The 16,856-nt window shown below is 35.6% G+C and overlaps 1 protein-coding gene across 1 annotated transcript; it reads left to right on the top strand.

Annotated features, from left to right (window-relative positions):
• Window positions 1-5,000: 5,000 nt before the first annotated feature.
• Window positions 5,001-11,353, top strand: LOC144976771 (uncharacterized). The gene is made up of 2 exons (XM_078921191.1): window positions 5,001-5,133; window positions 8,131-11,353. Exon 2 carries the CDS (start codon window positions 9,134-9,136, stop codon window positions 10,715-10,717), a length of 1,584 nt encoding a protein of 527 aa, XP_078777317.1. The 5' UTR covers window positions 5,001-5,133; window positions 8,131-9,133; the 3' UTR covers window positions 10,718-11,353.
• The last annotated feature ends 5,503 nt before the right edge of the window (window positions 11,354-16,856 follow it).

The raw sequence follows: 16,856 nt of genomic DNA, 5'->3' as shown, positions 1-16,856 counted from the left end.
ATTATTATTATTGTACGTATTGGTGGTATTACGATTGTCGTATTTTTTGTGGTTATTAATGGTATCAGTTTATTGTTTGGTTCCATTTACCATTTTTTCCACTTTCGTGTATGTTGTCATCAAATTGTATGATTTATTGGCGAAAGCCAATATCGTATGGCAATCATCATTGTCGACGACATCATCGTTGTCATCATAATCATCATCATCTTTAACAACAACAACAACAACAACAACCTTAACAACAAGTACTACAATAGCAATAAAAACAATATTAACATCATCATCTAATTTCCGTCATCGTCTCCACATCTGTCATTCTAACCACCAGCACCACCAAAACCACTACCATAATTACATCCTCCCTCACCGTCTCCTCTTCCTCCTCCTCCTCCACCACCACCACCACCACCGCTACCACTATTCCAACCACTACCACCACCGGTACAATCATTCTAACCAACAAGAGAGCAGTAAAAATGATGCAATTTGAGCTCTGAATGAAACTCGAGTCATATCGCTGTTGTTGCTTCTCGATGAAAACTTTAAAGTTACTACGTATTACTGAAAACCAGTAATGTAACAGAAATATTAATCTCGCCGTTGGGGGATTAAAGCTTCTCTTTAATCTTTCGAGTGAATGAAATGGACTTGTATTGTCAAGGTGTTGTCGCATTATGTCTCGTCCTTTATTTTTTGTTGTATTCTCTTTCGTCGTGATTCATTTTTGATTACGTTTGGAATAACTAAAATCTACTGGTATTGTCATTTCATTGTGAATGTGATTATTTGTGGTTGAAATTTTTTTTTAAGGTGAAAGTAAAAAAAAAAAAAAAAATAAAAAAAAAAAAAAAAAAAAAAAAAAAAAATATATATATATATATATATATATATATATATATATATATATTATATATGTGTGTGTGTGTGTGTGTGTGTGTGTGTGTGTGTGTGTATGTAAGAAGATCATCTTCTTACACAGATATCCCAGAAGCAGAAATGGATGTAGAGGTTAATCTTGATCCAATCACTGAGCATGAGGTGCACGAGGCAATACAACAACAACAAAATGGCAAGGCCCCAGGTATTGACAAAATCAGCGCGGAAATGCTTAGAGCGAACTCGCAAGAAATGTCCAAAATTCTCAGTAAATTGTTCACCAACATTTGGGAAAAGGAAGAAATACCAGAGGATTGGCAGAAAGGCATCATCCATAAAATAGCCAAGAAAGGAGACCTGGGAAATTGTGCTAACTGGCGTGGAATCACACTCCTGTCCGTAACGAGCAAAATTTTTAATAGAATCCTTCTGAAAAGAATCTCACCTCACATTGAAAACATTCTTAGAAAAGAGCAGGCAGGGTTCAGAAAAGGGAAGTCATGTAGTGACCACATATTTACCCTGAGACAAATCCTGGAGCAAAGCAGTGAATGGAACAGCCCCCTCTACACCATTTTTGTCGATTTTGAAAAAGCCTTTGACAGCTTACACAGAGAGTCCCTGTGGAAAATACTCCGCCATTATGGTATACCGATGAAGATAGTCAACTTAATCAAAGCAATGTACAGCAACTACCAATGCCAAGTGATCTGTGGTAACAATTTAACAGACAGCTTTAATGTAACAACTGGTGTAAAACAAGGCTGCATACTCTCCCCGCTTCTGTTTATCCTGGCTCTAGACTGGCTCATGAAAAATACAATTGATGGTAAGAAGAGAGGCATTCGCTGGACACTGACATCCTTTCTGGAAGATATAGACTACGCAGATGATATCGCGTTAGTTTCCAGTACACACAGAGACGCCTCAGAGAAACTAAACGTACTACAAAAGAACGCCTCGAAAATTGAACTGAAAATAAATTTCGATAAGACTGTGTACATTAGGGTGAATCCAAAACATGACAGTGAAATTAGGATAGATGAACGTATAATTGAAGAGGTAACAGAGTTCTCCTACCTCGGATCCAAAATAACAGACGACGGAAATGCAGAACACGATATCAAGCACAGAATTCAAAAGGCAAACCAGGCTTTCGGCATGCTGAAAAACTTTTGGAAATCAAAGCAAATAATGAGAAAGACAAAGCTGAAAATATACAAGAGCAATGTTTTAAGTGAACTGCTTTATGGAAGTGAAAGCTGGAAAATGACATCCTCCTTAATACAGAAACTAGAAGTCTTTCGGAACAAGTGTTTAAAAAGAATTTTTAATTTATTTTGGCCTACAAAAATAAGAACAGTGGATCTATTAAAGAAAGCTGACTGCACTAGCATTGATAGCCAAATAAAAAGAAGAAAATGGTGATGGCTGGGTCATGTGGCCAGAATGGAAAAAGGGTCACTTCCCAAGACAGCCTCGTACTGGACAGCAGATGGGAAGAGAAAGCGGGGAAGACCCAAAGAAACCTGGCGAAGGACCATGGAGAAAGAATTAAAGGAAGCAGGCCTGTCCTGGAATACAGCCACCGCAAAAGCAGCCGATCGCAAAAAAAATGGAGATGTCTGGTGGATGCCCTATGTGCCTCAATGCCCGAAGAGGATTAATTTAGTAAGTATATATATATATATATATATATATATATATATTATATATATATATTATATATATATATATATATATATATATATATAAATGACGAATCATCTTTGCCCCACCACTATAAATAGGCTAGAACCGCCACTGCATACATTATCATACATACATACATACATACATACATACATACATACATACATACATACATACATACATACATACATACATACATACATACATACATACATACATACATACATACATACATACATACATACATACATACATACATACATACATACATACATACATACATACATACATACATACATACATACATACATACATACATACATACACATAAAAGCACACAAGCACACACATCCCACACGCCCAAATCATCACGTTCTACCTAGACACACATACAGAGAACACATAACCGAGCAATCAAAAGAAATATGTGAATCTATGACTGTTAAAGGGGCTTTGTTAGAGAAGACCAATATGTTTGTTGCGAAGGGCTCGGAAAAAGGTCAACGTTCATTTTCTGGCTATCACCAAGTGGTAAGTGGTTAGTACCAATGAGTGTTAAGGACATATTAATAGAAAGCTTTTTGACAAAAGCCCAACGACTCTCTTTCACTCTTTCCTTTGTCATCATCTTTACACGACACGCAGACAGAAGTTGACGAGGGCGTGAAAGTGAAAGTGAACTTTGTGAGTGTTATTAAAGAAAAATCAATAAATTAAGTTTTTTAAATCAATATTCTGGACATAAACACTGAAATTTGAATATGCCTTAGCCCTAGTACTAGTAGCCATTCATACCAACCGCCACTGACAGGGCAGATTAGTTTGTATTGCCAACACTGACGTGCAAGGCACGTCGGACAACAGCACCATTTGTTTTCCCCAGCATAGCTACTTACACAGTGAGACCAAAGGCCTTAAGCTGAATATAAAGAAGACCAAAATACTGACAAGTGCAAAACAGATGCCATCATAAAAATCAACGGAGAAGAAATAGAAAGAGTAAAGAATTTTGAATATCTTGGAGCCAGGATTGAGTACAACGGGAAATCGGCCCCAGAAATCAGGAGGAGACTAGCAATGGCAAGATCAAAGCTAGAAAAGATGAATAATATCTGGAAAGGGCAGTGCATTCAAACAAAACTCAAAATCCTCAAAAGTGTTGTTTTCCCAACTGCAACATATGGATGCGAAGCGTGGACTATCAGCAAAGCAGAGAGCACAAAAATCACAGCTTTTGAAATAGCATGCTATAGAAAAATAGAATATCATGGATTGAAAAACAAACAAAGTAGTCCTGAGAAGGATCGGAATAAAATCACCAATTCTTCTTCAAACTGTAAAGAAATTGAAACTGAACTATTTTGGCCATACGACTCGCCACGAATCATTAGAAAAGCACATTCTGCAGACAAGGGTAGACGGCAAGAGAGGAAGAGGTAGACCAACAAGAAGCTGGGAACAAGATGTATGTGAATGGCTCGGAATGACAAATGACAACTCAAGCAAGTAGACTGGCGGATCTGTTTCGCAAGAAAGTTCGGGAAGCAACGTCCTACGCAGGATCAGCTGACTAGAGGGAGAGAGCTACTTAAAAAAAGAAGAAAAAAAACCCCCCAAAAAAACAAACAAACAACAACAATAAATAAATTATATAAATAAATAATTAAAACACACACAGAAACACACACACACACACACACACACACAAACACTACTTACTACCAATGATATAGATAGAATGCGCTTGGCCAAGGAGTTCACAACATTGCCATCCGGAAGTATAACGGACCAACACACAAACTCTGTGTAACCATGAACTTTTATAGTCTGGTTAATACAGTTTAGTGAGAACAACTCACAAACGCGGATCGCAAAAACAATAACAAAGGCCTGAGTGACGTCATCTGCATACTATCTATAGGTACTTGTTGCTACTACCCAGAAATTAGAAATAGAGAACTTACACCACGTCTTCAACAAGCGTTGATTGACCAACCTAAAATTGACAAAAGGTGTCTTGGTGTTTACGCATGTCCTTCATGCTTTTTCCAGGAAAATTCAAAAGGTTATTAATAGATTTAAGACCTCCATTTGATTTTCCCATTTTACTGTGTTTACTTATACTATTTATATATTTATATATATCTTTGACTTTTCTTCAATTGTATCACAAAAATCGTTGGTTTAAAAATTACATAGCTTCGATGGCGAATTAGAAAGAAAGCTTATGAACTTTCTCGATGTTTTTCTCTGTTTACGTTACTACGTACGTCGGAAAGAGGTGGTTAACCATTTTGTCGTTTCTGATTGGAGGATGTGTTTCAAGTTAACTATTTTCATAGTGTGACGTAATCCATGCTTTCTTAAAATAAATCGGGTTAACACTTCGTGGAGTTCTGATTGGTTAATCGTGAACTAAAAATAGTAACATAGTAATTCTTGTCAAATTGTCGACCTGACAATAATTTTACACTCGACACTTTCAACATTTATCCTGAACGAGACGGTTGGTTAACCAACTTTCCTGATTTTATTTGTTTGTTTAACAATAGTTTTACAAACGTAAGTATTGTTTACGGCATTTCATTTGTATGGTAGTCATGATTATGATTTAAAACCATGGCCTAGCCATAAACGCAAAATTATCTAGATCTAGACGTCTTGATAGATTCTCCTACTGGTCGCTACAATTTCAGTTACACGAGTCCAGTGAAAGAGACGCCCCACAAGAAAAATAATAATAAAATAAACCGATAAATAGAGGGTATGGTGATTTATATGGGAGGAATTCCGTAGTTTCACAACACTTTTATGATATTACTTAATCTTTTAGCCAATAATATGGACTTTCAATAAGCAGTATAATTATAGGCTTTGTGTACTTGAGTACATAAAGATTACATATATCCTATATAATTATAGGGTACCTATGTATTCCCAGTAAATATTAGACGAGTCTACTTAAAGATACGTTTCATTTTTATAAGTGGTGTGATTTTTCTAATTTCAAAAACAATTTGATGAGTCGGTCGTCGCCATTATTACTTGTTGTGTTTCTTATCAGTTTCGATACTGCAAGTGATGGCAAACTTTATGTTTCATAATAAAGTTACAGTCTAGGAGTTAGGGAGGCCTGAGAGAGGGGGGGGGGGGTCGGGGGTCTCCCCACCCCTCCCCGGTAATAAAAAATATCCCCTCTTTAGGCGTGCTGTAAATTGTAAAACTACTGTAATCCTTTTCCATTTAAATAAGTACCTTAAAAATGGTCCCAGGTTCAATCCTTATTGGTGCCATGCCATCAGAGTTCCAGGGTCAATCTGCACAGTCACTTTGATATTGATACGTTGTAGTGAACAAGGGCCATCCTCTTTATCTAATACCATAACTTAATTGATCGCACATTGAACACATTTAGCCACAGGAGACTATTAAGACTAAGACGAGTCAGAATAGCCGCAGCCATAATGGATATTGTGCCAAATAAAAGATCATCTTTTTTTTTTACGCTCTGACAATCTGCATGATATCAATCTCAAGACTTAAACCAAGATGTTAACTAGGTTCAGGACATTTTCGAAAAGAAGTGGTTCCTTCTTCTTCTTCTTCTTCTTTCTACTTCTTCTTCTTCTTTCTTCTTCTTCTTCTTCTTCTTCTTCTTCTTCTTCTTCTTCTTCTTCTTCTTCTTCTTCTTCTTCTTCTTCTTCTTCTTATTATTGTTATTGTTATTACAGTGGTGAATACCTAAATGTCGGGTGGTTGAGAAGCAGAAAAGAGTGGGCATTTAGATGACATTGATCAAGAGCAAAATGAATACATATATGAACATTTATATCACGCATTTCAACTGATTTACAATGGTCATTTTGCTCCACAATGCTTCGCTTGTTCCACCAATAGGCCATTTTAAACTAAATTTCCATTTCAAGTAGAACAAGTTGTCTGTTAGAGATCCTTTTTCGTTGTAGCACTTAAAAATATCTGTCACTGTCTAAAGCTAGGTTCCTACTCATTCACATCTCCTGCGATTCGAATTGATGTGTTTATGTGCCTTACCTAAGATCATGGTGCAAGGGCCAGACTTTTCATATCATTGTTATCCACCAGGCCGATGACAATACAATGCTCAACATTGCTTGACTGTGTTTCAAGACAATATAATGTATCGCTTAGTCATTTATACAGTGATGCAGTCAGATAGAAAATGAAGATGTTTTGTAGTATACACATACATACACACACAATAGGGATGGGGTTGATGGTGGTCCCAACTGCTCGGTTGGTAGAGACTTACTTCAAACTCAAAGGGAGTGGGATCGATCCCGGGTGAGCTTTTTGTTTGAATTTCCATTCCACCCAGCAGTGATTGGGTTGCTGGGTCTGTTAGATAGACTAGGGATAAAATCCTATACACAGGGGTTTAGCACAATAGAAACCAGAATAAACTCCAGCTCCATAGGCCCTATGGCTCTTTAGGACTACTTTCATTCATATACACTGACACACATACAAAGAGAGAGAGAGAGAGAGAGAGAGAGAGAGAGAGAGAGAGAGAGAGAGAGAGAGAGAGAGAGAGAGAGAGAGAGAGAGAGAGAGAGAGAGAGAGAGAGAGAGGTATATATATTTGGTTGTGTGCTCAGTTCAATCTCTCATGATATCTGAATGTAAAAATTTGAACTTTGAACTTGAATGCTCCAGGTTTACTATCCACTGAATGTTCACATCTCAAAGTCCTGAGTTTACTCTCCACTTTTTACATCTCTTTGTCCCTTATTCACTTTTCACTTGTGTCTACATTTCATATTCCCGAGTTCATTCCCCACTGCTGCTCACATCCTTGGGTCTTTCGGTTTCCTCCCTCTAATATTGACCTCTCATTACTCTTGGTATAATCTCCACTGGTGTCCATAAAAAATGGTCCCAGGTTCAATCCCCATTGGTGCCATGCTATCAGAGGTCCAGAGTCAATCTGCACAGTCACTTTGATATTGATACGTTGTAGTGAACAAGGGCCATCCTCTTTATCTGATCGGAAAATATGCAATCTATTGCAGTGCAGCATAGCGATTATAGAGCTGTTTTTGATAAAAACGTTACTGTGAAAAAATTGCTGCGCAATTGTTTCAATTGTTACAGTGAAAAAATTGCCTTCCTTTTTTTTTCTTTTTTTTTGTTTTTGTGAAAAATTGCAGATTTGCCAAAAATTGCAGGAAAGAATATCAAGTCTAACAAAACCAAGATATATATGCCTTATTATGTCAAGTGAATGAAAATATATACATAACAATAAGCATAATTGAGATTTTGATTCTTTACAATTAGAATTGATAATGTGTAGTATTTGGTATCATGTATTATTGTAACTTAACTGTTTCCTTTGAATATGTTTATGTCCTGACTTATTTTGCTTGGAGCTGGAAATTTCATATTAACCACTTTTTTATATAGTCTTTAAACATTTGTAATGATGATGGGATACAATGAGTGCATCATAAAATTGATAGAGAATGTATTTAATATTGATGTATATTAACTTGTTTTACTTTTTAATTTATTCTCCAGGTATCATATATGACTATAGCAACATAATACTTTTATAAATCCACGATGGCGAGGAACTCTCGAATACAGCACCTTTTGGTGCTGTGTGCCCTTGCTCAGCATCAGCAAACGGACGCATCTGATACAGGACAGTCGACAATTGATGACCAAGAGTTACATTCCAATGATCAATTTCGAGTCTCCAAAACTGAACAACGAGTTACCAATCGACAACGAAGAGGTAAAATACGACAAATACTGGACCAAATTTTACAGCGATTGATCCAACAAACTGAACTGCAAAATCAAGATCCAGAAAGGCAAAAATCTATAACTCAGTGTCAGTATTCTCCAAAGGAAAAATCTGTACAACAAACACAAGATAACGAAGCGATCAAAATATCAGGGACAACCGATTTTAAAACATCCAATATTGTATGCTCAACTGAAACTCCAACCAGTGACTCAAAACGGGAAATCTTTGGTCTTCCAGCATTTAGCAGGAAACCTGAAAACTTACCTTTACGTCCTTGGTTCTCGACAGTGAAGCATCTTTTTGATGAAGAGAATTCGGATGTCAGGGATGAGTCTGCTCTGGTTACAACAGATTTCGTGACTTCCTTTCCTCAAACCATTGCTGCCACTGATGTTAGCTGTTGTAATAAATTTTCACATGATGATGGATTCTGCACATATGATCAAATATTAGGAAACAAAGCTGATGATGGTCAAATTGAGCGACTATTGCTAGCCTGTGTTGCCTTCTTGATCGTGGTTCAAAAATTTAGATCATCAAGTGTCACACTGTCAAAGCCTGATGCGAAAACAGAGACTATATATCAATGCGACAAAGCCTTCACACCCAGCGACGATTTACACAGTTCTTGTAATTTCAATTGCCCTCCTCAAAGCGATAAACATAGACATAATTCAAATTTGAAAGAAAGTGATTTTATTCTTGGAGATAATCCAGTGATTGACTCTTCATCTATTGGACTTCGTCCAATTGATACCCACTTCCACAATGAGTTGTGGAAACTTGTGCCCGTGTCAGTTTAACTGGCCATTGGACACTCATGGTGATAAAAAAGACACTATTTCTAGTGAAAAGGCCTGGCTTGATTTCGCAGTGAGATATCTTAGCCGCAAGGCAGCTGGAAAAGGAAATGGACAAGAAACGGTCTGGAGTATGGAATGTAAGCCTTCCTGGTGGGATTCATCTGTTAAACTTCCATGGAAAAATCCCACAACTAATCCAAAGGATAATAAAGATATCTTGCTTAAAAAATACAAAGCTTTAGAAGAACACTTAAGGAATGAAAAAAGATTTCCATCTGATTTAGAAGAAGAGGCTAAACTTTGGGCCAGTGGGAAGCACAAAGAATTATTTTTGCTCTGTAATCTTACTAGTTTATTGAGAAAAGTATCAGGTGTCCATCTAGCAATTGAAGAAGCTTGTTCAAAAGTAGATAAAATGAAAGCACAAATTAATCAAGATGTGTTACAAAATATCAGAAATTGTCTCAGTTCAGCCTTAAAAGCTACTGACAAATTCAAACATAAAGAATCCCCACAGCAATTGAAAAGATCTCACAATGACAAAAATGATATCGTACAGGCCGTTCCCTCAAAAAAGCCGAAGTATGAAAATGACAAACGTTTAGTACCAATTTTGCCAAAGCCAGAACAAAGAGCTGCTGTCAACACTTCTACAATCAGTTTTGCCCCAAATGCTACTCTTACTACCACAAATTCTGACACTATTTTTAAATTTGCAAATAGAATCTTAGAGAAGAGAAATAATACAAAAAATAGAAATCTAGACTTATCTCAAATCCTCTCCAAGTCTTTCCTCTCAAGTGACGAGAATAATTCTAATAAATCCACCGAGTGCCATCAAAATTATAGTAACTTTATTCCACCCAATGATAATAACTCACCATCTCTGATAATGGGTCCTTTACAATTAGATCTCAAATCCATTGTTGATGATATTTCAGAGACCCCTTCAAACAATCCAGTTTCGAGTCAAATTTCATCTGAGCATTCTGGAACCTTTGACAATGAAATTGATTTTCTTTTATCCCCTGTCGCAGTTGAAGACAATCCAAAATTAGATGTAAATAGTTCAAATTTTGATTATGTTAGTGACGTCAGCTTACTCAAAACGATACCCTTGGCAAATAAGGGTGAAAATCAGGTAGTATTAGGAAACGATTTTCAAGTAGAGTCTTTAGATTATGGGGCTTGTAGTAATGATGCTGGTATAACCAATAGCATTGTCAATCTTCATGGTAAAGATAGTCAAAACCTTTCATCTTCCTTTGTTCTAGAGAGTAATAACCCAAGTCCACATTCCACTGTCAGTGAAACCCACAGTTGTCCCGTAACCAATTCTGATGGAGGTTACATTTCTGCAGATGACTTGAATTTTGATCTTGAAGAGCTTATGGCCGCGACAGATGATGAAGTACAGTGGGGTGATAATGGAAATGAGTCATATAGTTTAGAACGGTTTTTATTTGATAAATTCGACCAAAGTGTTGATGATACTAATAATGAAATTCCAGTACTGGACCAATGGGAGGACGACATGGCAGGTTCTTGAGATAAACAAGTTGTCTTAGTCTTAGTTTTAAAATTAAATTCATGATATCATCATCACTCCCAATAGCTTTCATTGAGGACATCACAAAGGTGGCAGCTTTTTTAGAATAGATCAATTGTAAATATATATATATATACTATTAGTTAAATGGCAGCAACGAATAAGCGACTCCTATGTCCTAGATTATTGTATCATTCAAATATTAAAACAAACAACAAAACTGAATGCAAAATTACAAACTCTTTGTTATTGTTTGTTTAAAAGTAGAAAAATATATAAACCAATAAGTCTTTATAGAGTTAGAAGGGAACGGCTATATGTATACATTATACCAGGAAGGTTGAATGGAATGGATTTATGTACATAATTGAATTTGATGTTTTTATTGATTACAAATTTGATGTGTATCCAATGTTTTAATCTCTTTTAATTGTTATCAATTTATACAATAATATGATGTTAAATTAACCGATTATTAAGTACACGTATTAATATGTAGCGCTTAACCTAATTTCAATTCAGAACCCTTTCAGTTTCTTGATGTTCAGTATATATGACCGTGTTAAGTGTTTGATTGTTTTTAAAAAATGAGAAGAATAAGTAAAGGTAATTATTAATGTTCACGAACAAAAATGGGGTGCAAACAATTGGGAAATGAATGTTATATAGAATGACCCTTGTAGTCTGTACAACAAGACTTATTATTTGAAATATTTTTGAATAAAAGCTAAAAACTTTTACACCTTGCACTGGAATAGCGCCGTGCAAGTGATTAATTAAAGGCCTTGATTTGTTTAAATCTGAAGCCAAAGACTTGTGAGACACTTTTTAGCAGAGGAGTTTTGCCAATGAAACACTTGACTAGAAGTAATTTCTTTTCTTTTTTTTTGTTTGTTTAATAATAATAATAATAATAATAATAATAATAATAGTAATAATAATAATAATAATTATTATTATTATTATTATTATTATTATTATTATTATTATTATTATATTATTATTATTATTATTATTATTATTATTATTATTGTTGTTGTTGTTGTTGTTACTATTATTATTATTATTATTATTATTATTATTATTATTATTATTATTATTATTATTATTATTATTATTATTATTATTGACGTTTCCAGATTGTCAAGAGCATTATTGAAAGGGGGGGGGGGGGGGTCAAATCGTTTGTTTTGATTTCAATCTTCATGAAATTAGCGTTATAGGAAATGATTCAAATACGACTGATATGACTTGCATTTAGTTGTAAGTGAGCCAACAGTCTGCAGCTTAATTAAGTGGTCCTTTACAACATCCATATGGCTTGGGGTTGGAGAGTTGGGAATTAATTATTTTAGTTTCTTCATTGTGTAACAGTAACAGGAGTTAACAATCGCTTGCAACCCATGAAATAGGATGTTTGTCATTGCAAATTACTTTCCACCAAGTATAATTTTAGTGGACTCTGCTACCAAATCATTGTTGGGTTGACAATGAAGCCATGAAAAATTCTGGAGGAATGTAGATTGAACCAGGTTCTTTTTGTATGTAATATGTGAGGTGCTTTACCTGATGAGTTTTACCAATGATATTATATACTCGTTGGTTATACGGCCTTTTTTGTTTTAGAATGATTTGACTTCCTGCAACTACAACTATTCATGTTGTTTCATTTGTTTTCAACTCTCCTTTTTGACTCATTTAAACTGGATGCAAGTCACGTATTATGTAAAGAATGTAATAGTAATAATGATAATAATAGTTATATCGTTTTGTTAAAATGATTGCTGTATTGTTTTAATTTATAATTTTATTTTATCTAATAACAGCCATTCCTTTTTCAATTTTCACGCTAAAAAGCGATGCATTGCCTTTGTTGTTTTGTTATCTTAAAAAAATATATTATTTCACTTTGAAAAGCATTCAGAGATTATGGTAGGAAAATTATTATTTAATTTCTTTTTAAATGTAGCATTTAACCTTACCGGTGTTGCATCAACTCTTTAATTTTAATTATGCGAACACATTTACGCATAAAATGAAAACAAAAAAGATTTATATTTTGCCAGTATTTGGTCCAAAATGCTAAAGGGAAATGACAAAAATGCTCGTAAATGGAAAAAAAAATTGATTGTTATAAGAAATAATGAACTTTTGGGGCTCAAACTTAGTTAAGCAAATAGTTGGGAAAAAAGTGTCTTTATTTGTTCTGTTTATATAGAGGCAATGCGTCATATATTTTATAGCCTTGTGACTTTGAAGTTTGGTATTCAATAAAATATATATTTTAAAAAACCCAAAAAAAACCTGTGTCAGTGTCAGTGTCAGTGTGGGACCTGTAGATAGTGTCAGATTAGCTATAAGGATAAATTGCTCTTGAACCTACTTTTAATCTCTGTTGAATCCATTTCTCCATTGTTAAATCTTCTCTTGCGCTTTTTAGTATGACCTAAATCTTTTGCTTTATTAACGGTGTTGAAATGACCCAATAGTGCACTTTTATAGTTATTAGTTTTGAATATGTATAAACATTTGAGTTTGGGTGGGGTTCCCGAACCCCCCTACGTGGGCAGGGAGATAATTGTTTTTCCTCTATCATCCTGTATCTGGTTTCCAATTGCTTTCTTTGTCTTGGAATTAGATTACTAAGTTTTGTCCTAACCCACTGGGTGGGGTTCCTGACCTCCCATAGTGGGCAGGGAGGCACTTACTGTGTCTTCTATCCCCCTTTATCTTCTTTCCAACATGTTTTCTGTCTTTGTCTTGGGATGAAATTACTTAGTTTTGTCCTGGCACTAGGCGGATACCTCAGCTGGGAGGGAAACAGTCAAATGTATAGTTAGTTTTGGGAGATTATATTTTTTTCCTTGTAAATCATCTCTCTGTTATGCACTGTATTGTTTTATTTACATATAATATATGATTTTTAAACATTTGAGTGTATTCCTCTTAGTGGGGACATGTGCTTGTGTCAGGATGAGATATTTAGGTAATCTCAAACGAAGTACACTGATTGTGTGCTCTTGGAATCTACCTCTGTTCCCTATTTATTTGTACCATTCCCCTTTGTCTTACTTTTTCCTCAAGTCCTTTTAATTGTACATCTAGAATGTTTTTACTATCCAATTTTCATCCTTTTTTACTGCCGCTGAAATGACCTGTTTTGCAAGCGCCGTAAAACTTTTAAAAACAAACCACAAACAAACATTTGAGCGTCTCCTTCATAGCGAGATTCTTTCCTTAAGCCTTGATGGGACTTATGGGTAATATCAAAATTTACAAATCTGTAGACTGCTTGTGGAATCTTCTGTTTCCTATTTGAACCAGTTCTCGTTGTCGTGCTTTTTCTTCGGTGCTTTTAACTTCAGATATACAACTTTCACTTTTTACTGGCGCTGAAATGACCTGATACTAACAATGTATCAATGGCAGTAAAACCTCTTAAAAATATTAAATAATATTTATATGTATACCCGACATATCAGTTGTCCTTTCCTTGTGGCATTGTGTCTTTAAGTCTGGAAAGGGTTAATTTATTTTAGTTCAGGCTCTATACGATTTCTTTTTCAGAGGGAGACAGTCAAATGGATTCAACTTATTTGTGACAGATTATATTTTTATTCTCTTGTAAATAATCTTTTCTGTGTTTTTTTTTATTTGGTCAAAGTCTGTCTTTAGTAACCGTATCCATCTAAAGATTGCTCTCTGTTTCTGCTCCTTTTTTCCATTTGATCGGGTCTCCTAAGCTATACAAATACAAACCTGTAGAGGTGTTGTTGTATTTTCTTTGGGTATTATGCTCTTGGATCTCCTTCTAGTCTCTTCAATATTTCAGGTTGGGGTTCCTGACCTCCCATAGTGGCCAGGGATGTACATACTGTGTCTTCTATCCCCCTATATCTGTTTTCCAACTTGCTTTCTTTCTTTGTCTTGGAATGATTTTACTTGGTTTTGTTGTGGCCCTGGCTTGGAGGGGAAACAATCAAATGTACAGTTAGTTTTGGGAGATAATATTCGTTTCCTTGTAAATCATCTCTCCGTAATGCACTGTATTATTTTTCCCTTTTACTGTATGATTTGTAAACAATTGAGTGTGTTCCTCTTGGCGGGGACCCGCGCTTGTGTCTGGATGAGACATTTAGTGATCTCAAAGTACACTGATCTATGTTTCCTATTTGCACCAATTCCCCTTTGTCTTACCTTTTCTTGGGCGTTTTAATTGTAGTTCTAGACCTTTTTACTGTCCTAATTTCTTCCTTTTGACTGGTGCTGATATAACCTAAATGTGTTGCAAGCGCCGTAAAACCCTTAAAAACATAAAACATGTTCAATACTTTTTCTTGGCTGCTCGAACTAGACCTAAATCTTTCTGGATATTCCATCATCTTTCTTTTTACTGACGCTGAAGTGACTAATAGTCGCCGCGAAACCCCTGAAATCAAACATACAACGGAATCCTGATAAAGTCAACACTACCGGATCAGACTTTATCCAGTATCAATGGAACTCAGATAAAGAACAGAAAATTTGGGGCCAACAAGAGGTGTTGACTTTAAACAGAAGTTGACTTAAGAGTGTTGACTTTCACTGAACATTAAATAACCCCCATGAAAAAAAAAAAAAAATAATATACATGTATGTATTTTGGTTACATCAGCGCCAGTAAAAAGGAAGAAAATGGGATAGTTAAAAGATTCTAAAATTACAATTGACACACCCTCCAAAAAAAATTTAAAAACTAAGACCAAGGTGAATTCGTTTTTTTTTTTGTTTTTTTTTGTTTTTTATTAAGGGTTATACGGCGCTTGCAACACATTTATATCATATCAGCGCCAGTAAAAAGGAAGAAAATTGGATAGTGAAAACATCCTAAAGGACCAATTAAAAGGACTTGAGGAAAAAGTAAGACATGGGAAATTGTTCGTAAATAGGGAAAAGATGAAGAGTCCAAGAGCATACTATTAAAGAACTTAGTTTGAGATCACCTGAGTCTCACCCAGACACCAGCACAAGATCTCACTAAGAGGAATACACTCAAAGGTTAATTATACATTTAAAAAAAATAACAGTATATAACAGAGAGATGATTTACAATGACAAAAATATCATCTTCCAAAACTATACAATCGACTGTTTCCCTCCCAGCCAAGGCCAGGACAAAACCAAGGAATCTCATTCCAAGACAAAGACAGAAAGCATGTTAGAAACCAGAAATAAGGGGATAGAAGACACAGTATGTACCTCCCTGCCCACTATGGGAGATCAGGAACTCCACCCAGATAACAGAGATGATTTACAAGGAAAAGGTATCACCTCCCAAAACTAACACTTGACACTTAATACAATTGACTGTTTCCCTCTCAGCCAAGGGCTACGGAAGGGGCCAGGACAAAACCCAAGTAATCCCAATCCAAGACAGATAGATAGCAAATCAGAAAACATATAGGGGGATAGAAAAAAACAGCAAGTGACCTCCTGCCCACCATGGGAGGTCAAAAGACCCCATCCAATAACAGTACATGCTTTAACCACTTTTGTTTGTTTTTTGTTTTTAAGGGTTTTACGGCGCTTGCAACACATTTAGGTTATATCAGCGCCAGTGAAAAGGAAGAAAATGGGATAGTAAAAAGTTATAGAATTACAATTAAAGCATCCAAGAAAAAGTAAGACAAAGGGGAACTGGGAACAAATAGGGATCAGATGTAGATTCCAAGAGCATACCATCAATGTACTTAGTTTGAGATCACCTACAAGTCTCATCCGGACACAAGCACGGCCCCCACTAAGAGGAATACGCTCAAATACTTACATTATAAATTATAACAAATATAATAATACATAACAGAGAGATGATTTACAAGGAAAAAAATATCTCCCAAAACAGTAACTATGCATTTGACTCCCAGCCAGGACCCCGACCAGGGCAGGGACAAAACCAAGCAAAGACAGAATGCAAGTTGGAAAACAGATATAGGGGGATAGAAGACACAATAAGTACCTCCCTGCCCACTATGGGAGGTAGGAACCCCACCTAGTAACCACTTTTACACACTAGAACGATATTATGACAGATATACAAAAAAAAAAAAAGGGCATGTACAAACATGCAGGTGATTTCCATTCTTGGCCAACGAATTCAGTT

The sequence above is a fragment of the Berghia stephanieae genome, chromosome 7 (assembly GCF_034508935.2).
Source record: "Berghia stephanieae isolate SIO BIC M18660-M18661 chromosome 7, UCSD_Bste_1.3, whole genome shotgun sequence".
Taxonomy (NCBI): Eukaryota; Metazoa; Mollusca; class Gastropoda; order Nudibranchia; family Aeolidiidae; genus Berghia; species Berghia stephanieae.
The sequence above is the reverse complement of the archived record's forward strand: the minus strand, read 5'-3'. Positions and strand labels throughout refer to the sequence as shown.

Bases quoted from the DNA above. Each gene is read 5' to 3' on its own strand.
- LOC144976771 (XM_078921191.1), top strand. From the start codon at position 9,134: ATGAGTTGTGGAAACTTGTGCCCGTGTCAGTTTAACTGGCCATTGGAC.